The following is a 26,378-nucleotide window of genomic DNA, read 5'->3' on the forward strand; positions in this document are numbered from 1 at the left end:
AGGTGTTCAACTTAATGCATTTTTTAAACAACCAACCAAAAAAAGTATACACACCAACCCAGTATGGAGGGCACACTTCTTGTTCCATTGAGAACGTCATACCACAGAGCAGAAAGTGGAGGTGCTGGTAACCTTTTTTATCTTAGTATGGCAAGAAAAATAATGGATAAGCTGTCTTTTGAAATGGCAGTTCCTGCATATTTAATCTTTTCTATTGAAAGTGATGTTCTGAGTCTCCAAGAAATGAAAATAGTGGGAGAGGTGAGTCTGCCATGCAGCAGGCGGGAAGAGCATTTCGCATGTTGTGGGTGTGGATACAGTCTGTAGTGGGAAGCCTATTTCAAATCAGCTGCAAAATATCTAAACTACTTTTTGGGGGTTAACAAATTCTGACCGTTGTGGTAACATTTTCCTACGTTCTTGTGACGTTTTCCACCGTATTCAGCACTACTTGGAAAGCTTTCAACTATATTGTTTTACTTGAAGGGCAAGCTTTCAGGTCTCATATCGTTGGAGCCTTGCTGAAATGCCCTCTGTGCCAGGCCTGATGTGCCACATGATACAAATTTCGTAGTCAGCATTGCCTCACACTGAACTGCTTGTAATCATCCTTGTTTTGAATAGATAGATACATAAGAGGGCATTTCAAAACTGATTCTTCTGATGTTTTGTCTTGTAGCTTTAGTGTATGGGAATGTGGGGTGTAGCCAACCAGTCTGAAAGCAACAGCCTCGATTTGGTTGTAGCTTCAGGCAAGTCTTTCCAGTAGTAAAATGTTCTGCTTGGTTGAGATTTTGCAATAAAGGAGGAGAAGCTGTGTTGAACTCTGATCTTTCAGCTTTCCAACATATGTTGAATATTCTCTTGGTTACATAGCTTTTATCTGGAAATCAAAGGGCAAGTGTGGGTTTTAAGCTTTGTACAGAGAAGTTAACTCCCAAGCTCTGGCTTTTCTCTCTCTTTTTGAGATACTATAGCAGCAATTCTGTTCTGGCCATCTGTGTTTCATGCAGATGTAACTTTTATCTTAGTGTGTCCGTACACCTTCCTGCTAAACTTCTCATGCACATTGCTGTTTATCAATTACAGAGTATATTCTGTAGCAAGAAGTAACTAGAGAAAGAACCTTGACTAATGAAAGAGCTTATATCTCCTCAGTCATTTTATAACACCATTTTTGTTAGGCTGAAGAGAGAATGATGAGTGGGAAAAAGTTTGCTATGTGAGACTTGTGGTATACTGGTTTGTGGGAAGTAATTTGCATAAGGATTCATCAGGAGGCCAGAGGAAACAAAGAACATTTCATTATATTCAGCCTTCAGTAGACATGCCAGGCTTACTGATATTCAAAGGAGTTAATGTCTTGCTCTTTATATCTAAACCGAAGCACCTTAAGCCTGAAAAATTGACTAAGACTTGAAAACAATGCAAAGAAAAGCTTAGAAATTACAGCTGAGAACATTCCCAGCCCATAATCCCCAACATAGTAACATTTCTAAGTAATTTTTTTTTCAATTCTATCCTTCATCTTTATTTTTTTCATTGTAACATATGTTTGCGTGTGCTTGTGCATGCATGTGAACACACATTCATTTGGACTAAATGCGCAGATGTTGATGTATTTCTGTGTAGAGAGGAAAAAGTCACCCAAAAACTCAAATGTTTGGAGAAGAGGATTTCAGTCAGCTTGCAGTTTAATTGGTTGCTTACATGATTTTACTGAATACTGATGATACTACTGGTCTCAAAAATGAAATGCCTACCATCTTTTCTAAAACTGAGACAATGTCTTACTGTGGATAGATTTCCTTACTAAAAGTGACATTTGTTATCTGTAACTTTTTTATCGTCTCTGGCTCAGTGTTGGATATTGTTTGCAATATAGAGTTTGAATGCCTGTTTGTGAAGAGTTAGTTTTGCTTTTGAAAGGAGGACTGCAAACCCATTTAGAAGGGGATGTGATGCGTTACTTTGATATGGCCCATTGAACAGGGTCATGCAGTAATGACTTGTTAGGGAGTTGGGTCACAGCAGAACATATGTAAAGTTGCATTCAGTGATGTTTAGTCACTACATCTTCCAGTCTGATTTGCCCATGTAATTTGAAAGTAGCTTGTGATTATTTTGTTTTTCACTTTTGTACTAGATGATAGAGAACATCTAACTTACAAATCTCTATGCAGTAAAGAAGGTAAAATGTGATCTGTTGCAGCTGTTGTGGTATATGTCCATTGTTTGAGAATACTGACATTTTTACTCTTGCATATTTTGCTGTACCTCCTACCAGCAGTTTCTAACTAGTGCTCTTTTTATATTTATTCATTGTAAACTTTAAAAATCAGCATGGTTTTCCTAAACTTGAGAACAAAAATAATTAATTCCTATCCTTTTAAAATGCAGTATCCTTCCAAAAAAACCCCAACCTAAACCAAGCAAATCCCAACAAATCCACCCCAAACCAACCATGAAAGCACAGCAGATAGGCCTTTACAAAGACTTTTATGAGTTGGATGAAATAAATATGAGAGGTAATTATCGAATTCAAAATGTTTGGATTTTACAGAGTAGCCTTCTATTGATGCTTACAATGTTTTGCTTTTAGGTCAGCATGATGGACCTCTACCACGGCAGCATGCTGGTTTGCTTCCAGAGTCTTTGATATGGGCATATATAGTGCAGCTCAGCTCTGCGTTGCGGACCATTCATACGGCAGGACTGGCATGTCGAGTTATGGACCCAACAAAGATTCTCGTAACCGGCAAAACAAGGTGATGCAAGCATCCGCTCTGTCTGTGATCTGTATTCGTGGTAGCTGCTGACTGTGCACCTGTTAGAGAAATAGCAGAGTGTTCTGTGGTTTTAAGAAAGTTACTTTAAAATGTATTTGGGGGAGACTTAGGCACTGTCTTCAAAGCGCTGTGCAGATCCACTCCAAATCAATTAGAAATCCGTTGATATGTTTGTAGACTCAAGACTGTCTATTGCATTTTATCAGATGGTGTTTTCTGCTTCATAGTAATTTGCTGAATACTAGTTACTTTGTCATACCAAAGCATTCAATGAATGCTAGAGAAAAAAATGAGTAACCAACAAAATTCAATGACACTTCTTCCTTTTCTCTCCCCTTTCCTTAAAGGTTACGAGTTAATTGTGTTGGAGTCTTTGACGTTTTGACATTTGACAACAGTCAAAATAATCCACTGGCATTAATGGCTCAGTTTCAGGTAAGACAACAACATCATAGACTGGTTATTTGGCAGGGGAAGTGCTGATTCCTTTTGAAAGACAAGTATTAAACTGTAGTTCAGTGTATCTGTCTCTAAATCACTGGTTTTTCATTCCTGATTTGATCTTGATTCTGCCAGGCATTATTCAGACCTGCTTGTAGTTTAGAAATGTGAGTGTTCATTTCACTAGCTTCTGCTTACAAAAGTTTTGTCAAACGCACCAAAGAAGTTAAATTGCTAGTATTTACCAAACTAAAGTCAGAAGCAGTTGGGGAAATAAGACTTTTCTCCTTCTTTAGGAATTCTTACATATGGTGTTAGAGATCAAAAAAGTAGTGTTTCAGGTTTTGTTGAATACCTATTCACAGAGGAGTAAGAAGTCTTTTAAATAATTGCACTTAAGCCTTCTCCTCACTCCTAAAAGATTGTAGGATATCTTTATTTTAGGCTCCTAGTTTTTCTGTGCTCTCTTGTCATTCTCTGAAGTGCAGATTCTGTATAATGCCTGAATGAAGAATCCCTTTAGTCTTAACAAGAACTATCACAGACATCTGGAGCATCACTGTGTACAGAACTGCATTTTTCTGTAGCTTTAGCAGGCATCACATACTCTGTCTATAATGGGAGCAAAAGGCTATATTAGGGAGTTGGATTTAATTTATTTTCATTAATTGAGCTTATTCACTGGGAACTGCACATTCAGTCTTTCAGTAATAAATGAAATGTTTCAACTTTGGCCAGGCAAAAGCTATCTTATTGGAGAGACCATGCACATAGTAAGTTTGGGGTTGTTTTTTTTTCAATGCTGTAGTAAAGCAGTTTTCAGTGTACTTTTGAGTAGTAAATAAATGGATTTTCTTCCCACCTCAGCTCCATATCTATGGACTTTGGGTAATAACTTAGTGGAAAACAGCTGAGAAGATAGGAATACATGCGAGTAAGGGATTCTATGCCTAAAAATGTAATGAGGTTGGTTGTTTTTTAAAAATCTAAATACTTCTTCAAATTTATTTTAATTGCAGCTGCGAAAGAGATCCTCCTGAGATATTATGACATTCAAGTAATTTTAAAGCAAAATGTTTAATGTACTTGGAGTTACAAATCTAAAAATACTCGCAGGTAAACGAATCTGTGAAAAGCATTTGCCACCATAGCAGCCCAACACTTGGCAACTAACTTGCTTGGTAATGCCTAGTTTTGTTTAGGGGGGATGTTTTTGCATGTTTTATACATTGTTAATATCCAAATTATCCAGGTAACACTGCTAAACCAGAAAAGAGGTAGTCTTTTGGAAGATGTGAACTGGAGTTTAGAAAAGTATAACACTGCTTTCTGTTTCTGTCACTTCCTCTAGAAGGACTAGGCTTTCACTATATGTTTTGTTCCCTTAGAGATTCTGGACTGAATTCATTCCTTGAAATTCAGGAGTCATTTATCATCATTTACCTTTGTTTGCCCTAGCCAGATAAAATTACAAAATAACAGCTGCTGCTTGTCCTTTTTCCTCTCCATCCATGACCCAGTTCCTGAATTCCTCTGGGACTCCTGTGACAGTTAAAAATGTAGGTTATCTCTTGGTTTACTGCCCAGCTCATATGCATTTCCTTGTTGCTGTCTTCATTGGAGGAAGATATTTTTGTTAGCATTTGTCACTTTCTGGCTACTTCCCATTGTTAGTGTAGATAGGAAAGAGTTTGGCCAGAACAGCAAGGAACTATGTTAAAGGAATGCAATTGTTCTTTACAGTCTGTGTTAAATACATTCATTTAGGCGATCATCGAAGAGTTAAATAAAGGCAACAATAAGGGAGGCTAAGTAGTAGTAATTTTAAATGTGAATGCCCACATGCATTTAAAACAAGATGATAAACCTGTGTGAGTTTTAGCACATTAATTCCCACCTTGCAATCATTAAGTCTCCTGTCAGTCAGTTACAAGGGAAAACTGTAAATGGTGATGCAGAAAACAGTAAAAAGGTTTAATAAATATTTCTATGTTTAGAATGAGTCTTCTCCATATGAAATGAAGACATACATTTTATTGATTTAAGAAGGGTTGTAAGATGACTGTTGCTTGAAGTAAATATTTTTAATTTAACAAACCAAAATAATTTTCACATTCATCTCCACAAATTTAAAGAAACTAGCTAGAGAGGCATCTGAAGTATTACTATTGGCTTTTAAAACAAAAAATAGTAAAATAAAAAAAAAGTAGAAATGTGGAGAGGGACTTCTAAGGGTAATTCCAAAACTTGAAGGGTAAGTGAATCCACAGAACTGTAGAGTAGATGAACCGATAATGGTCCAAGTGAAAAAGGATAAAACCAAAAATGTCAGTTTCAAAGAGTTAATGGAAAATGTATCTTACAAAAAATAACTTCCAGTGATCTTATGTGTGTGTCTGAAAAGCCAACTGTATGAAATGCTGAGATCTCTAGTGCATTTGGCACGGTAGCACATGCTCTTAAAAAAAGGGAAAGGGCACCTGTTCAGTTAACTTTTAGATTGCCCACTGACATAGTTGAAATTCATTTCGTAACAGGGAGACGTTAGCGAAGAGGACTGTTTCAGAGTTTATCTCCTAGGGGCTGGATTTCAGTCTAATGCTATTTAACATTTCTGTCAGTGAACTAGATGTTGATAACATCTTTCCTAGTACAGTTTCCAGGAGATAAAATGATAGGCTGGTACAGATTACAGTTATGAATAGAACTGCTAATTAAGTGGTCACTAGCTGAATGCAAGGTACATTTTTGGACTAAAGGCAGCCTGCACTTAAAAGGTGTAAAGCTGTTTCTTGAAGCTGAGAATCAACTTGGCCATTGCTCATAGTTAGCATAGCAAGAGTCTTCTGGCAGATCTGTGGCAAAAGCTACTGTTGTGATCCATAGAAATGTGCAAAATGTGATACGGAGTATAAACAGGGAAATGGTTGTACCCAATGTTGATCTGTACCTTGCACTAGTAAGGCTTCTACAGGAATACAGCATTTTTATCTGATGTCCCTGCTCTGAGGAAGTGTAGTAGTTCCTATGTGCCTCCTTTTAATCTTTCTCTGCCTAGAAGCAGGAAAATCCAGAGAGGAGCTTAGGATTTAATAGACATGCAAATTGCTTTCCTAGAGAAAGGATGGTGTCCCTTGCTTCTGAGAAGTTGTGTGCCTTGTCTGCATGGGTAGAATTGGTCAGTGGATGGTAGTTCTGTTCCTCCTAAAATAGGAATCTGACTTCCATAAATCCTGATCACTTCCTACTCAAGATATTCTATGGCTCTCCTATCACCTAGAAGAACTTACTGTCTGTCTTTGTGCACTTGGAAAACTTAACATTTTGGGCATTGTAGTAACATTTTCTTTCAGGGTTTCAGCTGTCATCGAAGCATTTCCAGAGAGCAATTCAGCTCACTCTAATTATGAATTGTCTTGCAGAATTACAGACACCTAAAATGGTTAGTCATAACTGAATCACTTGAAATTTCAAGTTGCTTAGATTAGTGGGATGAATTCAAGCCACTTTTGCAACTATAACGGATTAAGCACTGTAAATTGAAGTGTGTGTATATATTTGAAGCTGCATCAGTGTGTTGTGTCTTCAGCCAGTTTTTCTATTAGATGTAATTTGTAAAACAAACAAAGATTAAGGTTGAGTCAAATGCTCAAAAAAAACAAAGCTTGAATTTAGAATTTCCTGACTGATGTTAAGGGAAGGCTCTTTCACAACCATATTTAAAACCAAATGCAATCTGTATTATGAAAATGTCTATGTAAAGGAAGTCTACATTTTCATAGGGCCTTGCCTGAAGTTGTACATCTTTAGTGTCTTAGGGTTCTGTGAGAGAGGATTTATATAGGATACATCCTTCTGAATTACTAAAAGTCAGAAAGTACTAAAGATAAGATAGGGGGCTTCTGAAAAAAAAGATTATGGATAATACAAATAGATAATTCTTCTAGAGAAAAGGTTCTAGGTGATGTGTCACTGTAGTGATACTGCATCAGCAGGTTTCCTCTGTTTAGTGCCATGGCAGTGTCCTTCGCTACTCAAATTGACTGCTTGATAGTGATTTCTCACCAAAAAGACTGTTGTTTCTCTGGTTCATCTCTTTACCAAAGTACAAAAGAATGCTGATACTTAGGAATTCCTGGTTCCTTAGGAAACTAGCAAATGCCAGCCCATCTCTTTCTCCTCACTTTATCCTTCTTATTTCTGTCTCATTTTCTGTTTTCATTGGCTACAAAGGAACCATGATCTTGAACTTCTGCAGTGTTGCGTATCCATTTGTGAGGCATGCTGCTTAATCATACTTGATAGAGAAACAACAGGAACATTGAGAGACTTTAAAGTATTTTTTTGTTGTCCCACAACACCTAGTAGATGTGACTGCAGAGAAGGTACTGCTCAGCTACTTCATTCAGAGGCAACAAACACGGTTACCCCTCTGGGTGGAAGAACTGTGAGGAGCTGTGGCACATTCACCATCGTGGCACTTCTCTGAAGCTGCCAAATTGTCATCAGAACTTTTAATATTGCAGTGCTGCCAAATTTCTGTCCTTTCTTATGGAAATGACAGAAGGGGTATTCCTTTTATGACTCTGGTCTCTGCTAAACAGCAAAGCCTTGCTCTAGGCTCTGGAGCTGATTTTTCTCAATAATTAATAGCTTTCACTTCTTCACTTGTATAAAAACGTTTCTCAGAAAAAAAAATCAGGGAAATAGTAAATTTGTATCTTTAGCTTACTCTTAAGTTCAGTCTGAAGGGGGCATCCAGCATGGAAAGCTGCAGGTGTTTAAAGTTTGGTCAAGTTGTGTGTAGCTAAAAGCCTTTCCATGGAAAGAATCAGTCTTTGCTGATACTGAATTAGGTTCCTGTTCATAGGGATGGGATTTAAAATCTGGTATAGCTTTTCAAAATAATTTCTGGTGATGGTATTAAAATTGTCAGGTTTCTCTGTTGTGGCAAAGCAGCCTGCATGCAACATTCGTCATTTCAGAACAATTCTACTTCCAAGGAAAGTGTTTAGTTATCACAGTATCATCAGGGTTGGAAGAGACCTCACAGATCATCAAGTCCAACCCTTTACCACAGAGCTCAAGGCTAGACCATGGCACCAAGTGCCATGTCCAATCTTGCCTTGAACAGCCTCAGGGACAGCGACTCCACCGCCTCCCCGGGCAGCCCATTCCAGTGTCCAATGACTCTCTCAGTGAAGAACTTTCTCCTCACCTCCTGCCTAAATTTCCCCTGGTGCAGCCTGAGGCTGTGTCCTCTAATGCTGAGTATTTCTTCATAAAATGAGATACTGCTCAACTTGTCAGCCAAGCAGGCCTGTTCCCATCTAGTTATTTCAGGCAGTTGATGTCTTTTTGCATTGGCCATCAGAGATTAAAGTCTTTGAGCTGGAATCCAGTGTGTATTTCAGATTGGATGGCCAGTGTGAAAAAATTCAAGTCCAGTAAATGCTGTTGGGTTTTAACAAATAATCCTTGATGGGAATTTCTGCATCTCATATTGAGAAGACTTGCTCTATTTGCCACCAACTCCTTGACTCATCAGGAGTGAGCAGGTGGGTGGTTAGGAGAACCTCTTTGCAGAGCTTACAATCACTACACAAGATTTCTCCCTGGTGCTGTCCTTCAGATAAAAATAGGTAAATATTGAACATTCAGAGACAATTCAATTACCTAGAAATTGATTATAACTACTGGAGCTTGGACAGTCATTGAACTCATTTGAATCATAATCGAATGTATTTGAATAGCATTTAATTTGATTGCTCTAATTCTTCTAAGGTTATTGAAGACCTGTCTGTTTTTAAACACCGTCTAGTACCACAGATAACATTTGTCTATGCTAAGAATCTTGTATCTGTGTGTTTTCCCTGTTAGCAAGCAGATCTGATCTCCCTGGGGAAAGTTGTGTTGGCTTTGGCTTGCAATTCTTTATCAGGAATTCAGAGAGAGAATTTGCAAAAAGCAATGGAACTGGTGACAATCAACTATTCCTCTGATCTGAAGAATCTGATTTTGTAAGTTTGCTTAATAAATCTTTTAAAGACAACTACTTTTTTGGTACCATACAAATGAGAATGTCAGGTGGTCTTTTTAGATGGAGATTACAGATAGAACTACTGTCATTGAGTTGTCTGCACAGTCAGTGCATTTTTAAACACTGTAACTTAGTGTTTGCTTTTATAATATGTATTTTTATTCTGTATCTTATGAAAGCAATGTTCTGTCATTTCTAAGTGCTTTTAAAGCTCCCAATAAGAATTAGAAGCTTAAAGAAAACAAGGACTTTAAGTTGCCTTCAATACTGGGCTTCATTACCTGTTATCTCCCATACTAATATGCTAGCCTTATCATGCAGTTTCAGAAGGCATTGAGAAACAGACACATTGACATTTTGGCCAAAAGGTTGGGTGCTTATTTTTCTTGGCTGCACATTATTTTGAGTTGTTCCTGAGTATAGTCAGCCTTTCCCCTCTTGCAGCCTAAGAGGTAAAAGTAGACATCTCAAGCCTTTCCCTCACTGAAAAACCAGTTGCGTTACAATCTCAGTGTTCACATCTCCTCTTTTTGAGTATGTTCTTGGTGTTTGAGTTGGGTGAGCTGTATAGTTCTGTGAAAGTGTACTCCTAGTAAAGTACTTCCTTGTGAAGTAGCTTATTAGATGTATGCATGTAAGTTAACATACATTTTTCTGTTAATAACACTGCAATTGCCAACTTTGTGTATCAACTAGACATCATGCTAGTTCTAAAATCACAACAGAATGGTCTCTGTGGCATGTGAAGCATGTTTAAGTGATCGTTTCTGGGTGTGGGGATATCTTGGCAGGTATTTGCTGACCGACCAAAACAGGCTTCGCAGTGTGAATGATATCATGCCAATGATCGGTGCACGATTCTATACTCAGTTGGATGCTGCTCAGATGCGAAATGATGTTATAGAGGAAGACCTTGCAAAAGTAAGTCATTTTAGTAACCCCTACAGGAAGACTTGTAGTTAGTATTCCTACAGCTATACCTTGAGCCAGTCGTGTTCCTTTTGTTTGCTTAGCAATCTAAGTAATCTGCCTGTAAACTTGAGAACTTTGAGCCTTACGGTGTCTGCTCCTTAGAAGCCATTGGTCATAGGGTATTCTAATATGACTGTGATACCATAGAGAAGCTTTCATCATTCTATAGAGATGTGGGATAGGATATTAAGTTTTGAAGGATTTAATCAAGTCCCATGATTCCTTGCCATTGTGTGTCTTCATTTGGGATCTAAGCTAGTTGCCTTAATTTTTCTACCAATGGCTGGTTGGGTAACACTTTTTCCCTCCTTAGTGAAAGATACTGAAATCTATCAGAGGCAAAGAGCTGTAGGCAGTATCTATTTCACATGCAGGGCTTTAGATGATGTGAGCCTGTTCTGTCAGGCTGCTGATGTTTAAGATAATTTCATGTTAAGGTGGCCTAATGTGTGTGCACAAAGTTGTGCTGGTGGATCTTTTCCCATAACAAAGACAGAGGTTATCCTGTGATCATCATTAAGCAGTCCACATTTTCAGTCAGATTTGCTGTAGAAGGTGTCTTTAGCAGTTGAACAGACTCACTGCAAGTCCAGCCTGTTGCATAATCCCCAGTTTGGCAAGAGCTGTTTACCTGGCAGTGATAAATTGCAGTTGCTAGTTACCACATCCTCAATAAAGTCTGAGCTTCAGTATTCTTTAAGCCTAGCCTGGTACAGCCTCTTCATTGTTGCCTCAGAGTATTAGAACAAGACTAGCATATATGATGTTTTTCCTCATGTTCTCCAAGCACACAGTCATCTCTATGTTTGAGATCTATCATGCTGAAAGTGGTTTGTTTGTACTTTACTTGGTATTCTTGAAGCGATGATTATTTTTGTTACTCCTGTAACACATTTCACAGAGCATTGACTCCTGTTATGCTCTCCCTTTGCTTCCACACCTTAATATTCCCATCATCTGTAAGTCACAAAACCTCAGTCTTTCAAGTTCTCTAATCCACTCTGTGGAAGAGCTCCCTGCCTTACAGGCTGCCAAGCCTGCAGAGAGGCCGCCTGCAGACTTAGTGCCAGTGTTATTTGCTCAGCTGCATCATCATTGACTGGGAATCTGCAAAGCTGCATTCATATAGATGTGATTTTAACTTTTGTGTGTTTGGCCACATACCAAAACATTTGGAGGTTGTATAGATCTCTGCTATCTGCACAATGTAAGTCTTGCCTCGTATTTAAGTGTAGCTACTGTTGTGGTACAAACTTTCCTGCTCTGTGTTTCTAGACCAGTAATAGAAGTCTTGCAAATAGGTCTGAGGTCAAGCTTACCACCTTGACATACCTATTTTATCCAGCTATGCACAGGAATCTACTCCAGTCTGAATTAATTTGAAATCTATAAAATCATGCATGGGATGAGATGCAGCATAGCACGAATAATGTTGGACAGCTGGGCCACTGGAGAATATGGATAGTATCAAGAGAAAAACTTTTTCCTGCCAGCTTTGAGCAGCTTTTATTTAAGCAAAAGATTAATCCACAGTGTCATGTAAGCTAGGATGTGACTCCTTTTATTATATCCTAAGTAATTAGGAAAGATGTATGAAATATTTTTTTTCAACTGCATTTATTCCAAGCATCTTGTGGTAGGTTGGGAACCTCTCTCTCCCCAATAAATTTACCAGAGCAACTCAGCTTGAAATAAGATAAAGCTCTATTTTATGGCAAAGCTAGATTTACAAGTATATATACAAAATATATTTACATGTATTTGCAATTATATACCATTTGGAATTAACACAGAAACACAATCTTCCCCCTCCTCAAAGTCCAGAAGGGGCCAACACCACCCTTTTCTCTCTCCCCAGACAGAAAACAACCAGCAAGGCTCATGTGTTAGCTGGAAAATGTTAGCAAAGGAGTTAGAGATGCGAAGGAACAGTGACAGAACCAGTCCCCAAAAGCCAAGAGAGAGAAACTGTTTATAGATTGGCTGTTTATACCCATTAGCAAACCAGTGAATGATATAGACTTTATCATTACTGTTCTTTCACATTCAGTGATCTCATTTAATTACATTCTGCACTGAGCTTTCAGCAAAATCCCAATTTCTCTTAGTGGAGTTTTCCAATAAGCCTTAAAATACCACACAACTGTAATTCTAATGTTCTGTCTTTTCTGTTTTTCACTGCTTTATCTGTCATAGATGGACTCAGAATTTGTACTTTAACCCTACATTTTTTGAAAATTTTGTTTCAAAATTATATTTAAAATAATGTTAATTTGAATGTTATTCTGATACTTTTACTAAAAATTGACCAATAATGGCCTTCAAAGCATTTCTGAAAAACAAATCTGATAGATTATATTCCTTATCTTTTACCTGAAATAAAGTATTATACCATATACTTCCACAAGTTTTGTGATGGTTTGAGTGTTCCCTGCCCCCCAACACTTTGGAAATCACCCGGACTAGACTCAGCTGGCTCTGGAAATATGAATGAAGCTTATTATTTACAGCTAGCACAATATACAAGCAGATATTTACAGAATATACAGAAATATACAAGATAAAAGGTAATACAGAAACACAACTCCCCTCCCAAAAACCTGAGTCCCCAGGAGGGGCTCCCAACCACCGCTTCACCTTCCCTCTACCCCTCTCAACCTTACCCCAGTCCCAAGGAAGAATGGAGGTTCAGCCAGGGGGTTAGGAAGCAAAGTGGATTAGTCCAAAATGCTGGGTGAGCTTAGAGAGTAAGATGCAGCTCAGCCAGCAGCCTAAGTGAGAGTGGTTATCTGTGTTTTTATTTCTTGTTCCTATACATCTCAGCAGGCCTATGAGGGAAGTAGACATCACCATTGTTTTCCTTCTGCAGCCTGTAATCTAGTTCTTCTCACCAAAACATTCTAGCCTGCTTCAAACTAGCACAAGTTTTTATAACTGTTATCAAGAATATTGACATGTTCATATTAAACTTACTATATTTTACCATACCTGTAAGTATAGACTGGCCAGAGATCAGACTTATGCTTCCACAAAGTAGTAGACTGCTTGAATCTAGTTCCTGCTGGGACAGTTTTTAAATCTCTCCATGGTAATTTGAATATGAAGTGCTAAAATGAGCATCGGGCTACAGATACACAATACTGTGCATTCCATCTCTTTCTGGGGAAAAAAAATACTGTTTGATTTGAGTGAATAAATCATTGTAATTAATGGCATTTTATGGGAAAACCTTTTTTTATGTAGTTGTATATGTAATACTTATTACTTGTTTTGCAAATAAGTCTCACAGTTTTATTGTTTTGGAAACTTTAGTAACCTGTTTCTTGTTTTCTAGGAGGTGCAAAACGGAAGATTGTTTAGGCTTCTAGCAAAACTGGGAACAATCAATGAGAGGCCAGAGTAAGACATGCTTATTTTCATGGTGCAGACTATGTAAAACCCAGTTTGAAGTGCAAGATTTCTTCACTTAAAAATTTAACTTGAATGTTTTCTTCGTATTTTGCTCCTGAAGAAATGGAAATTTAAGAAGCCTTGAGAAAAATCAAACAAAGCAACTTTGACCACAGTTTAAATAAAAGAGAAGGAAGAGAAGGCTACAAATAGAAATTCCAAAGTTGCCTTTTTTTCCCCCCAGTTTGGTCTCTTATAATGGTCTCTTATAACAGTCTATTGTAAGTGACAGTAGTTTTTGGAGGAAATTCCTAGCTTGCTTTAGCTGTAGAAAATGGTGTAGATGTTGCTATTAAACCAATTTAATTTTAAGCTTATTTTTTACCAGCTACTACATAAAAACAAACTGTTCATGATCTATTTTCCCTCTTATTGAGTAGACTTGCAGATGTTTGTCATGTTGGCTTCTAACATTTGCACATGAATCTTGTTGAAGACAACTCCTGCTTTTTTCTATTACTTTTCTGTGGTGCTTGGTAGGCATTAACTTTGGATACTTTAGCAGCTGAGAAACTTTGAATGTGTTACCTTCTGTTTGTGGCAGGCAGGAGATTGTAACTTAAGTGCAAATTATAAAACCTTAGCAGAGCATTAAGGTTACTGTTCAAAGAGTCTTGTATACATAGGAATTTTGTTTTTCAGTGGTTTGGGGTTTTTTGTGTGTGTTTGTTGTTTGGATGTTGAGGTGGGTTGCTCTTATTTTTTTGTTTCAGCTTCTGGGTTTTTTATTACTTTCTGAGATTTAACATGAGCCTTTGTCTTACACCAGGTTTCAGAAGGACCCAACGTGGTCAGAAACAGGAGACAGGTATTTACTAAAGCTCTTTCGAGATCACCTTTTCCATCAGGTGACAGAAGCGGGTACTCCTTGGATTGACCTCAGTCACATTATCTCATGTCTTAACAAGGTACACTGTACTTGGGTTAGCTTTTAAAAACTGGAGTTAACTTTCTTTAAAATAATATTCTACTTTGAAGGAAGTTGGCATTGGCAGGTTAATGACGATTTAATTCATGATTATTTTCCCCTTGATTGGGTTGAAAAAATATAATCACTAAGCTAATAATCAAACATTTGTAGATATTTTAAACTTAGTACATTAATATTAAAACTTGGAATTCAGTAATACAGCATGAGATACAGTATTAACTTATCCTAGAATGCATTGAATACTGTGGATAAGCAGTGCTGGTCCCTTTATGCTACTCTGGTCTTTCAATACAGCATAAAGGATCCATAAAACCCCCTTAACTGGGAGAGACTTCTATTGATAATACTTACCGGAAAAGATGTTCAGAAAGGCAGGAGGATCCATTCCTAAGCCATGCTAACCAGAGTAGGAGACAGGAGGGAAACTGCAATAGAAATCTGCCGAATCCTTACCACCTAGGACAATGCTAGAAAATTTCTGTGACTTAATGTTGCGTCCACTTCTGATCATGTTCCCCAGCGTCTCCGTTCTCCAAGGTCGACTTAACAAACCTGTTTATATTTTGTACGAGCTGCATCACTAGCAAAATTTTAACTGGCATGGTTAATAGCAGGAGACACATGATACCTTCAGTAGTTATAGAACTTGTTTTGCTTGATAAAGTAAAAAGCTACATGAGCCGATTTTCAGATTTTTTTTTATTAGCAGATGAGCTTTTAGCTTACGTTGATTGCCAAAGGTCAATAATTCATAGGAGCTGAAGATGCTACTGTGCTACTTAGTCCTCCCTTTTGTTTTGTGGGTTTTTTTGCCTCTTGTCATTTTGGTTGGGTTGTTTGTAGCTGCTTGATCATTCCATTCATGCTGTAGAGAATGTTGACAGAGTTACTGACAGTATCTAGTTTTAGAGGCTATTATTTTTTTCCCCTAGGATTAAGATAGTTAACTTACTTTTCTTAAAAAAAATTAATATATTCAGATTTTTTGACATGTGATAACTGACTTAACCACAGTTCAATCTTTTTCTGAAGGCCTAATCTCCTATCAGACCACTGCTGTGCATTTCTTTAACCTCCTTTTTGTCTTGTTGGTGTCTGTAATCACTTTAAAAAGGACATTAAAGGGATTGAGGCTAAATCAGAAAGAAAGCATGTTGATATTCAAATAGGCAGTGAAATGCCATCATGATTTGAAAGCAGTGACCTGTACAGTACTGTAGCAAGAGGGGACAGTCCTGAAATCATAGGTCAGGTAAGAGCTGGTGTCAAAGAATGCCTTGTTCTAAAAAGTTAAGTTGTGAACATTTATAAATGGAGACTCTTCTCTTCTGTGGTTGTGGGTTCAGCACACAAGAAATGTGAAGCTTACAGAACTTTACTTTGGAAATACACTCTAAAAAACATTTCTGACCCTGTAGCATACACTAGTAGAAGTGGTTATTTGGGCTTTCCTGATCTGGTCAGAAATTCTTCCTTCTGAATGAAAATTACTCTGTTGGGTTCTTGTTAAAAAAATAAACAACCAAACTTTTTTTTTTCCCCAATTTGATGTTTTGGGGATCTTTTCAGTTGAGATACTGTTTTATCTCCTCCTGTGGAGGAGATACTCTCCTCCACAGGAGGAGAGAAAGGCAGCCATAAATGTTGATGTTTGTAGTTAGCTGTGAGACTTTCTTAAACACAGATCTTCCATATCTTATGTTCAGGAAGGTAATTCACTGATTTGTGGAAGAGTAGATAATACTTGACCAATACTTCAGTTGTGATAAAAGCCAGTTGGCTTGTCTTTGTCCTGAAGCCATTTACAAAGCAAGAACTTTAAATTCAGGAGGTTCCAGCTTATAAGGTCATGCTCAGAACATTATTTTAGAACACAAATACAAGAAATTTCTAAGTGGATACGTTGCTCCCAATAGCAGCTAGTAGAACATTCCTGCAAATTTAATCCTCTTCTGCTATTCAGTACAACATTATAAGACATTCATTTAATCTTACTTGGGTTGTATTTCCAAAGATGGTCTCAATGGTGTCATATCCAGCTTGTCTGTGTCACACCTTCTGTATTGGGCCAAGAACGTTTGTAGTGTGGAGTATTTGGAAATATCACTCTATTGACTGAAACAGAGAGATGCACAAGTCTGACAGTTCTCCACTGGCTGTTTCTTGCAAAGTGATGAGCACGTAAGATGTAATGTTGGAAGATAAACCAGCATGTAAACTAGGATATTGCTCTTTTCCAAATTGACATTTAGTGGTACATGTCTAAAGTATGTAGTGTAATGTGCATTTTTGAATACTGAAGTCAGAATAAAGGAAATGTGGAGGAGACTTTAACCCTGAATTATCTATTTGTTAATGATTATAACTAGGTCATATTTTTTGAAGTAAGGAATAAGATGTGTCATTCATCTTATGACCTACTCTGTTTCCAAAACCAGTTTTCCTACCTGAGACAGGTTCATCCATTATTTTAGAGTGGGCAAGAAGTACTTCACCTACCCTGTGTAATGGTTTGTAGATTGTTATGTGTAAATGTAATGTCAAATGTGGCCTTCATCAGGAGCTATATGGAGGGTTTTCTGCACAGGGAAAGATAGCATTGCAGGATTATTAGCTGTATGGAAAGGGAAGAAAACAATGGTAACCTAGTCCAAAGGTCTGGAATGTCCATCAGGTGAAGACCAAAATGTCTCAATTCAATTTTTGGCAAGTCCTTTGTTGTGGCGGGTTTCAGATCCTTCCTTTCTGTGGTGTTAGCAGATTTGAACCGCACCACAACAATGTACTCACCAAGACATTGATTGCTTTTGTTATTGGGGAAATGTTTTGCCATTTCTTTCACACTTCTTTTATTTTATCTTTTGCATTCTTGTTACAGTTAGATGCTGGTGTGCCAGAAAAAATAAGCCTCATTTCCAGAGATGAGAAGAGTGTACTTGTGGTAACTTACAGCGATTTAAAACGCTGCTTTGAAAATACTTTTCAAGAACTGATTGCAGCCGCAAATGGTCAGTTGTAGTATTTGCTGAAAGCATGCAGGACATTGCTGAGGAACTTAACCAATAGCAAATTGCACTACAGCTGAATTGTTGTTGTCATCTCATTTCACATTTGGGAAACAAACAGGAGATGAGCAAAGCTGCTTGCACTTCAGTCAGGTACACTGTTACTTGAAGGGAAGAATGTTTCACTTATCTTAGAGCTAAGGCTGCCATTGGAGGCTTTATCTGTGAAGAATTTATTTTAGATTAAGGAACACATCAGGTGCATGATGTTCCTGCTTTTATTTTTTCCACTTGTATATGCACTAATTTTAATTTTTTAAAGACTTTTCTGATCTCTGAAGTTTTGCCACATTGTATACTTAAGGGAAACTCTTTGCAAGGACATTTCTGGGATACATTTTTGTCACTGAGGATATAGCAAAATCTATTCATTTTTTATATTATTTGCACCCAGAATAGCATAAAGGACCAGGTAAATAATTTGATAGAAATTGTGTTCTGTTGACGACCATTTAGTTCGTAACCTCTGTAAAAGTGTGTTGTATGCAAGCTCTGTATGCCACCCACTGTTAGCTCAAAGAAACGTGAGAAGGCAAAACCTTTTCAAACCAGTCCAGTGAAGAAGTGTCAGTGAATTGACAAAAGTGGAAAGTCAGTCCCCTACCATTTGATTTAAACTTTGTCTAAGCCAAGTGACGAAAACAGCATGATGGGAAACATCTCTAATTTATGGAGCATATCAAACCTGCTCTAAACACAACCAGCGCCTTTTACAAACTGTTTGTACCTTTTCCTGCTAGTCAGAAGCATTTACATTTATGCAATTTTTTTAATAGATTCTTTTTTTTTTTTTTTAAGAAATTGTTTAAATGCCTGAAGTTTCAGGAGTGTATTACTTTAGGTTATTTACAGTATAATTTTTTTGTATAAAGTTCTGTTCTTTGAACCACAGCTTTATTATGGTACGCTACACTGGATACAGATACAAAGACACTGTTAAAAGAAGATTAACTAAACACAGCAGTTGTCTGGCATCAAGAGCTTTCCAAGTTTTACAGCCTGAATCTGGAGGGATAATGATCTGCTGTGCCTTTGCAGTCACTGCTTAGCCCAAAGTAATACTACTTTTGATAGTACTCAACACATGAATATTCCTGAAGTTAATTCAGTCTCAAAAGTCTGGAATTTTCCTCCTCAATTACCTTTCTAATATTTGGACATGCAGTTATCTCCAAACTTGGGTATTCGTGGGATTTCTAGTTAAACACCTACACTTTGATACTGAAGACTGCCAAATATGTAGGAATTTCCTTTCTTAAAGCAGTAGTGAAGACTGTATCTATCTTTTCCCAGCACTGAATGTTTTAATAGCACTGGGTGCTCACCATGAAGAAAATGTGGAAACTGAAAAGGTCAGGACAGACTCTTAAGCACTTGCAACTGATGTTACTGACATCAATTTTAATAATTGTCAATATTTGTAGTTTTCAGAGAAGTTTTTAATATTTCTCTGTCCACTTTTATAAGCTTTAAAACGATTCTCCGCCTTGAGACTTGCATCAAGACAAAAAGCAACTCTCTTCACATCGAAAGCTTTGAAGACTAGGGACATGCTTTACACATTTTAGAAGATGTGGTTGAACCCACATTAGGTAGCATCAGTTGTTGAGTTTAAAAATCGATTATTGTTGCATTTGATCGAATGAATTTTAAAAGGAACATAATGTTTAATATTCAAACGATAACAGTTGCCAGAATGTTCTTTTTAATATAAAAGGAACAGGAACTTTGAGAAGTGAACATGCAAAACAGTCTTTTATCATTAGCTCATGTATTTGAGGAAGAGCAGCTGTCTTTTATATGTTTTTTGACAAATCATATTGTAATTCTTTTGTACAAAACAGAAGTACTTGTATTCTAGAAGAAATATGAAATGCTTAATTTATAAGCGGGCTGAGGTTTTTTCCAGTATTGTTTTCTTTGAAAATGAAAGGGGATCATCTGTTCAGTTTTGGGGTTTGGGAACCTTTGAAAATTTAATTTGTGGACCAATATTTTGTGAAAGTTTAAGGCAGGGGTAAAATAGGGCTTGAATTCTCATCCTTTTTAGACCAGCAAACCACCCTCTGCAAGACATGTCTAAATTGCGAACCTGTGTGTATTTGCATAACGTCAGTTTGCTTCAGCCCCTAGTAACCTCAGGACTTGGTTTCAAAATAAAAAGATGGACAGCTACAAAGTTTTCATACCTAACGTCAGCCAGAAAATATTTGGTGTCAGGAAATACATAAAATAAAAAAAAAACAAGTTGAGCTTTGTTTTCTATTTATTTTGCTTGATCGATATTTGGGAATGATTTGAACAGTCTGAAGTTCAGCTTGGGTGTTTTTTTTTGGGGGGGGGGGGTGGAGGGGGAGAGCCCTTCTACCCCATTTTAATTCCTTTTAGAAGGTTGTCCTAACGTTGTAGGTGATCCGTTCATAGGAAGAACTGTGTATCTGTATTTAAAAAGAAGCGCCACCAGGATGTGCCCTCCCAGATGAGAAATTTACCTTCCTATTTTTTACAGCTAAAAGCACAGAAGGGGCAACCTTTGAAATCATCTGATGTTGGTCATTTTAATTTTTGTACCTGTTTTAAATTCTGTTGCTGTATTTACTATATTGTAAATATTTTGTTGAGGGTACCTATGTATTTTTTGATTTGCCCTTGTTTCAGTAATTCGGGTGTCAACTGCTTCCCCTAAAAAGCACCAGTATGTTAAGTTCTAATGTCATGATCCCGATATGTGTTACTCATCTTTAATCCTGTTTTCATTCTTCATGTGTACAGCAGTATTTTTAATAAAGAATACCAGAAATAACATGGCCTGATCTCGACAGTGTGAAGTGCTGAAGTTGGATTGTGGGGCTTTGAAACTTTGATACCACAACTGTTCACAGTATCACAGTATTTATCAGGGTTGGAAGAGACCTCACAGATCATCAAGTCCAACCCTTTACCACAGAGCTCAAGGCTAGACCATGGCACCAAGTGCCACGTCCAATCCTGCCTTGAACAGCTCCAGGGACGGCGACTCCACCACCTCCCCGGGCAGCCCATTCCAGTGTCCAATGACTCTCTCAGTGAAGAACTTTCTCCTCACCTCAAGCCTAAATTTCCCCTGGCGCAGCTTGAGGCTGTGTCCTCTCGTTCTGGTGCTGGCCACCTGAGAGAAGAGAGCAACCTCCTCCTGGCCACAACCACCCTTCAGGTAGTTGTAGACAGCAATAAGGCCACCCCTGAGCCTCCTCTTCTCCAGGCTAACCAATCCCAGCTCCCTCAGCCTCTCCTCATAGGGCTTGTGCTCAAGGCCTCTCACCAGCCTCGTCGCCCTTCTCTGCACACGCTCAAGTGTGTTGTTTCATTCTATCACATTTCGTCTGCTTTCACTGTCTGCGAGGCAGAGTTTAAACAATTTTCAGTCACAAAGTGCATTTAAAGTTTGCCAGGTGTCCTGAAACTTACAGATGTTGTTGACTAGAACTGCACTGTACACATTTCCTTCACTCCCCAGTCCCATCTACTTCTGTCAGATCATATCTGCTTTAGTGGACAAGCCCTAATTTTCAGAACTCTGTTAAAGTGCCCTTTCGACTTGTTTGAGTGAGCTGTTTTACTCAATAACCAACTCCATTGTTTTCTCTGAGAATTTGCATGTGGGATCACTAGAACTGCATTTCCAGAGTTATTTTTTGTTCTGTTAATTGGCAAAAGTGAGAGGAGATTTAGTGGTGGGGTAGAATCTCCCATTCCTGTCCTATCCTGAGCATGCTTACATAGTGTGAAATTCTGTGCAATATAGATGAAATTCTCAATACTCCCTGCATGCATTTAGCAGCCCTGAAATCGCAGAGAAGCTTTATTATAGAATGTGCACTGGGCATGATGGATGCACTTCTATAGGCTTTGGTTTCCTCCTTAGTAAGGTGCAGATAAACAACTCCTGTAGTAGCAGCTGATCCCATTATGTTCTACCTCCCCACAGAAAGTTTCATCTTTGTTTCCTCTCAGCGCTTGTGTGTAGTTTAACTGCAGTGTGACTTGGCAGTCCTCTAAGATGATAATGTGCTGTATAACAGTGAGTACTCAACAGCATCCTCAGTACTCAACAGAAGCATCCTCAGCTTCTGATGGATGGGATGAGGATGTAGAGGTTCTCTGAAGGAAAAAACATATACCAGGCCTAAGGTGCTAACGCGTGTCACAGTTCAGAACAGGCTGCTCTGGGGACACTTTAGCTGTTCGCTATCCTTTTGTCTGTTCCAGATCTTCCAGCTACACAAGTAAGTGAATGTGGGTGGCAGTTGAATGAATGTTCATCAGTGGGCTTCTTTTTCATCCCTCATCATGAAGCCTTGCCTCTCCCAGAAGCAGAGTTGATTGGGTTTTTTATCCTCTAGATAGTAAACACTTTATGCTGAATCTAGGGCATATCACACACCCAGGGAGCAGGGCCTGTGTCCACCACTGTATCCGATTTGCTGTGAGAAGTGTTCCTTCTGTGCAGTTACTCTCTATTCCCCTTTCCTCACAAAGCTGGCCCATGGCATGGGTTGTTTGTCAGATGTGTTAGTGCTGACTAATGCTTAGTCATAAGCTGCAGCAATCTTGAGACTGAATTAATTAGCTGTGCCCCAGTACTTGGCACTGGTGAGGCTACACCTTGACTACTGTTTTGGGCCGCTCACTACAAGAGTCTGCTGGAGTGTATCCAGAGAAGGGCAAGGAGGCTGATGAAGAGCCTGGAGAGTAAGACTTACAAAGATCAGCTGAGGGAACTGGGTGGGGGGGGGGGGGTGTTGTCTGGAGAAAAAGAGGCTGAGGCGAGACCTTGCTTTCTGCAACTACCTAAAAGGAGACTGTAGTGAGGTGGAGAGGAGGTCTCTTCTTGTACCTAGTATCCAGTGATGGGACAGGAGGAAGTGGCCTGAAATTGCCAGGTGGGGGTTAGACTGGATATTAGGCATTGGAATAGTCTGGCCAGGGAGGTGGTAGAGAAAACCATGTAGACAGGACACTATAGAATGTGGTTTAATGGCCATGGTGGTGTTTGGTTGACAGTTGGACTTGATTATCTTAAAGGTCTTTTCCACCTGAAACAATTCTATGATTCTAACTCTGCTTAGTCTTTCAAAAGCAAACTTTATTATATAAATTCAGCAGCCAAATACAATATATGAAGACAGAAAATGCAGGACAATATGAGAGTTATTCACATCTGAAGAAACTTACATGGGTTCATATAAAAGTAGTCTTTGTAATCTGTTTTTCTTAAATATTTATGCACAAAAAGCATATTTATATATTTACACTGTGCAAACATTTTCTTTGAGATGCATCATCCTGTGACTACTTTTTTGCTCATCTGGAGTTAAGAAGCAGTTTGTAAAATTTCCTTTTCTTTTGAACCAGATCAAATCTACTCTACCAGAAAGAAACAGTGCAACAGATACCTTAAACTGATGCTCTCTTGGCCAGGAAGGTCTGGAATTCGTAGTTAGAAGTAGTGGTACATTTTTCCTGAATTTCCAAGGTCATTTTTTTCCTTTGTAAATATGCAAATGGTCATTTACCTTTAAATCTGTTAGTGGGTTACATTCACAGCCCCTAAGCTGAGTTATAAGTCAGAACCATCTTACAGCATTTGAGTTAATACATGTTTATAGTGGATCATGAGAGGCTGAGCTTGGGCAGCAGATGTTGAACTGGAAGACATCAGTGCTACCCTGTTCAATGGCCAACTCTCATTCTAGTACTGCATTCAAAGGGGATAGTGCAGCTTTACACTTCTTGAACAAAGAACACTCATGTCCTTGCTGAGGTGCTATACTAAAGTCTGCTGCAAGAGAATGGTATGGTTTTATTCCTGTACATATAAGCTGGTAACCAACGTGGAAATTGAACTGTTTTCACAGCAAAGCTGTCCTAACTTTCCAAGGAGATTGCCTTGTCACTTCTAATCTTTTCAAACTCTCTAGTGATAACTCAAAGTATGTGCAGTTTAGTAGCCCTCCTGTCTTTTCAGACAGATTCTCATATGTGAAATATAATCAGTGCAGAGTTAGAAAGTTCATGAGGTTTCATGGACAGAGCTTGGCTTTAACGTATCTAGCTTGTGGTTTGGTTCCAGTGTATCTGTTGGCATACTAACAAAGTGCAAAACTTCAAGAATATTTACTTGATTTCAGCAGGCTTGTCCAAACCAAATTGATTCGTATTCCCTGATCTTAGTTCCTCTGATCTCGTTTCTCCTCTATCCTTGCCAATCCTTTTGCAACACAGATTTGGAAGTCTTGCCTTGTGAGACTCCTTAACGCGTTTACTATCCAAAAATGCCTTCCAGTGCTATGTAGACCCCAGCAATAGGGCACAAATCCCCCTGTGTATGAGGCAAGGGTTCTGAAGGGCTCCCTGACTGGTGTCCAACTGGGACACCAATGCAGAACCCCCCAGTCACAGCAAAGGCCCATGACTAGAGTGTGAAATACCATTCTGCTGCCAGGGACCAAACAGGGCACTGCTTTTCTGTAACAATGACCAGGCTTCCAGAAGCACTGGGCAATTCCTGTGGCAGCTGTCAGTGTTCAGCATTGGGAAAGTCAAAGCCTAAGCCAAAGGTCAGTATGAGCCACCAATGTGGCCAAGAAGGCAAATGAAGTCCAGGGGTGAATTGTGTGGCCAGCAGATCGAGAGATGTTCTCCTCTCTGTCTACTCTGCCCAAGTGAGACCACATCTGGAGGTTTGTGCCTGGTTCTAGGCTCCCCAGTCCAAGAAAGACAAAAACCTACTGGCAAGAGTGTAATGGAAGACAAGTAGGGGACTGGAGTGTTTCTCTTAGAAGGGGAGATCTCACTGGTGCTTCTAAATATCTAAAGCCTGGGGTCAGTCTATTTCAGTGGTGGCCACTGACAGGACAATGGGAAACAGGCACAAAGCAGAATACAATAAGTTCCATGCAAATATAAGGAAAAACCTAGAGGTTGACAGAGCACTGAGACAGTCTGCCCAGAGAAGCTGTGGAGTTTCATTCTCTGGAGATAATAAAAATCTGCCTGGATCTGTTCCTTTGCAACCTGCTTTGGCAGGAGAGAAGGATGGAACTGGTTAGGAAACAGACGGGGATGGAGCAGGATGGACTAGATGATCCCCAGAGGTTCTTTCCAATCCCTGCTGTTGTGTAATTCTGTAAGCATTAGTATTTTGCTGTGTTTTAATATGCTTGTTGCAGTCTATAGAAAAGCAGATCACTAAGATTAAGTCAATGACACCTTTTTAAATTTTAGGATAAAATTATTTGGGTCAAAGTTTAAACTGATAGTGTCTGAGAAGAACTTTTTAGGATTAAATGGATATTTAAATCTTGGCCTAGAAGTACTTAAACGGGTGGTTGAGAATAAAAGTTGACGGAGCTGTGGTCAGGAGGGTGAGAATGGCTTGCTTTGATTTTCTCCAGCACCATGTTACCACGTGTATACTTTTGCTCAGAGCCACTGAGTTGGTCACAGCTGAAACTGCAGAAGCTTCTTGGCTTGCTTCTTCCAGAGAGCACAGACTCCTTGCTCCTGCTGGCACCTTTTACACTGTAACAGAGCAGTGTCACTGTTAGCATATTTAGCGTGTGTGAGTGTTTGTTTCAATGACTTGAGCAAGGCCACATCACAAGAAGCAGCTTTGTTTATTCTCAGATGGTGTGGATGGCATTGATGCAGAGGGGATTGCTCAATGGGAGAGCAGAATGGAGGACTAAAAGAGTCCTTAGGATCATAGACTCAACCAGGTTGGAAGAGTCCAACCTATCAACTAGCCCAATCCAATCAACAAAACCATGGCACTAAGTGCCTCATCCAGTCTTTTCTTGAACACACCCGGGGATGATGACTTCACTGTCTCCCCCGGCAGCACATTCCAGTGGCAAATCACTCTCTCTGTGAAGACCTTTCTTCTAATACCAAGCCTATACCTGCCCCCCAGCACAACCTGAGACTGTGTCCCCTTGTTCTGTTGCTGGTTGCCTGGCAGAAGAGGCTGACCCTTCCATGTTGCCCTTGAGTCCCCTTCTGACCAGAGGTGCTGTGACTGAACATCATTGTTAAGGTGCTGGTGTTTGTTGCAAGTATGAGTTTCGGTGCTTACAGGAAGTACTTGATTACTCAGCCTAAGCTCTAATTGCTCGTTTGTGGCAAGGGCTAGAGAGTGAAATTACACTGCAGAGCAAAGTAGTGTGGGAGAAGTGTTAGCTGTGCTGCTGCTGGGTTGTGCATCCCCATAGGGTCCCTGCATTTAAATGTTCCTCCTAAGAGAACTGGGCTTCTTTTTAAGTAGGAGTGAAGTAACAGAAGCTCTCGAGGCTTGGGGCAAAAGCAGAAGGTTAGTAGTGCTGGTGTTCCCAAGACTTAATGCTGGATGAATCTTTCAGATAAGTGGCTGATGTTTGTGAAGAGAGGCACAGGATCTATGTGTTCTGTGCTAGGCTTCTTCTGGCAGCAGACATGAGCTACTGGCTTGAAAAAAAAAGTTGGTCTCCCACAAAGGACAAATTATCATGGAGGCTGGCTTTCATAAGATGTCCTTTGCAAGAGAGGTTTAATGTATTCTCGTCTGCACCACTCTTCAAGATGGTGTTTGCATTGCAGCACTTTGCCACCCATGTTCAGAAAGTGCAGGGCTTTACAGGACTCTTTCAATAATGAAGAAGGTTAAGGCAAGG

The 26,378-nt window shown here is 39.0% G+C and overlaps 2 protein-coding genes across 7 annotated transcripts in view; one reads left to right on the forward strand and one right to left on the reverse strand.

Annotated features, from left to right (window-relative positions):
• PAN3 (poly(A) specific ribonuclease subunit PAN3) overlaps positions 1-20,493 on the forward strand; it is an 85,931-nt gene extending 65,438 nt beyond the window's left edge. For 2 of the 6 annotated variants that reach the window (XM_064172496.1, XM_064172490.1), the window contains exons 14-20: positions 2,603-2,768; positions 3,137-3,224; positions 9,111-9,250; positions 10,062-10,191; positions 13,577-13,641; positions 14,462-14,600; positions 17,502-20,493. In XM_064172496.1, coding sequence (XP_064028566.1) covers positions 2,603-2,768; positions 3,137-3,224; positions 9,111-9,250; positions 10,062-10,191; positions 13,577-13,641; positions 14,462-14,600; positions 17,502-17,642 — 869 coding nt within the window. In that variant the 3' untranslated portion in view covers positions 17,643-20,493. Of the gene's footprint in view, positions 1-2,602; positions 2,769-3,136; positions 3,225-9,110; positions 9,251-10,061; positions 10,192-12,100; positions 12,460-13,576; positions 13,642-14,461; positions 14,601-15,655; positions 15,676-15,737; positions 17,063-17,501 lie in introns of those variants that run through there. The other 4 variants (XR_010308626.1, XM_064172504.1, XM_064172515.1 and 1 more) reach the window with 4 other exon arrangements.
• A 2,307-nt stretch (positions 20,494-22,800) lies between these two features.
• Positions 22,801-26,378, reverse strand: part of FLT1 (fms related receptor tyrosine kinase 1) — a 125,553-nt gene continuing 121,975 nt past the window's right edge. The window contains exon 30 of the mRNA XM_064172541.1: positions 22,801-25,251. Coding sequence (XP_064028611.1) covers positions 25,047-25,251 — 205 coding nt within the window. The 3' untranslated portion in view covers positions 22,801-25,046. The remainder of the gene's footprint in view (positions 25,252-26,378) is intronic.

The sequence above is a fragment of the Pogoniulus pusillus genome, chromosome 3, assembly GCF_015220805.1.
Source record: "Pogoniulus pusillus isolate bPogPus1 chromosome 3, bPogPus1.pri, whole genome shotgun sequence".
Lineage (NCBI taxonomy): Eukaryota > Metazoa > Chordata > Aves > Piciformes > Lybiidae > Pogoniulus > Pogoniulus pusillus.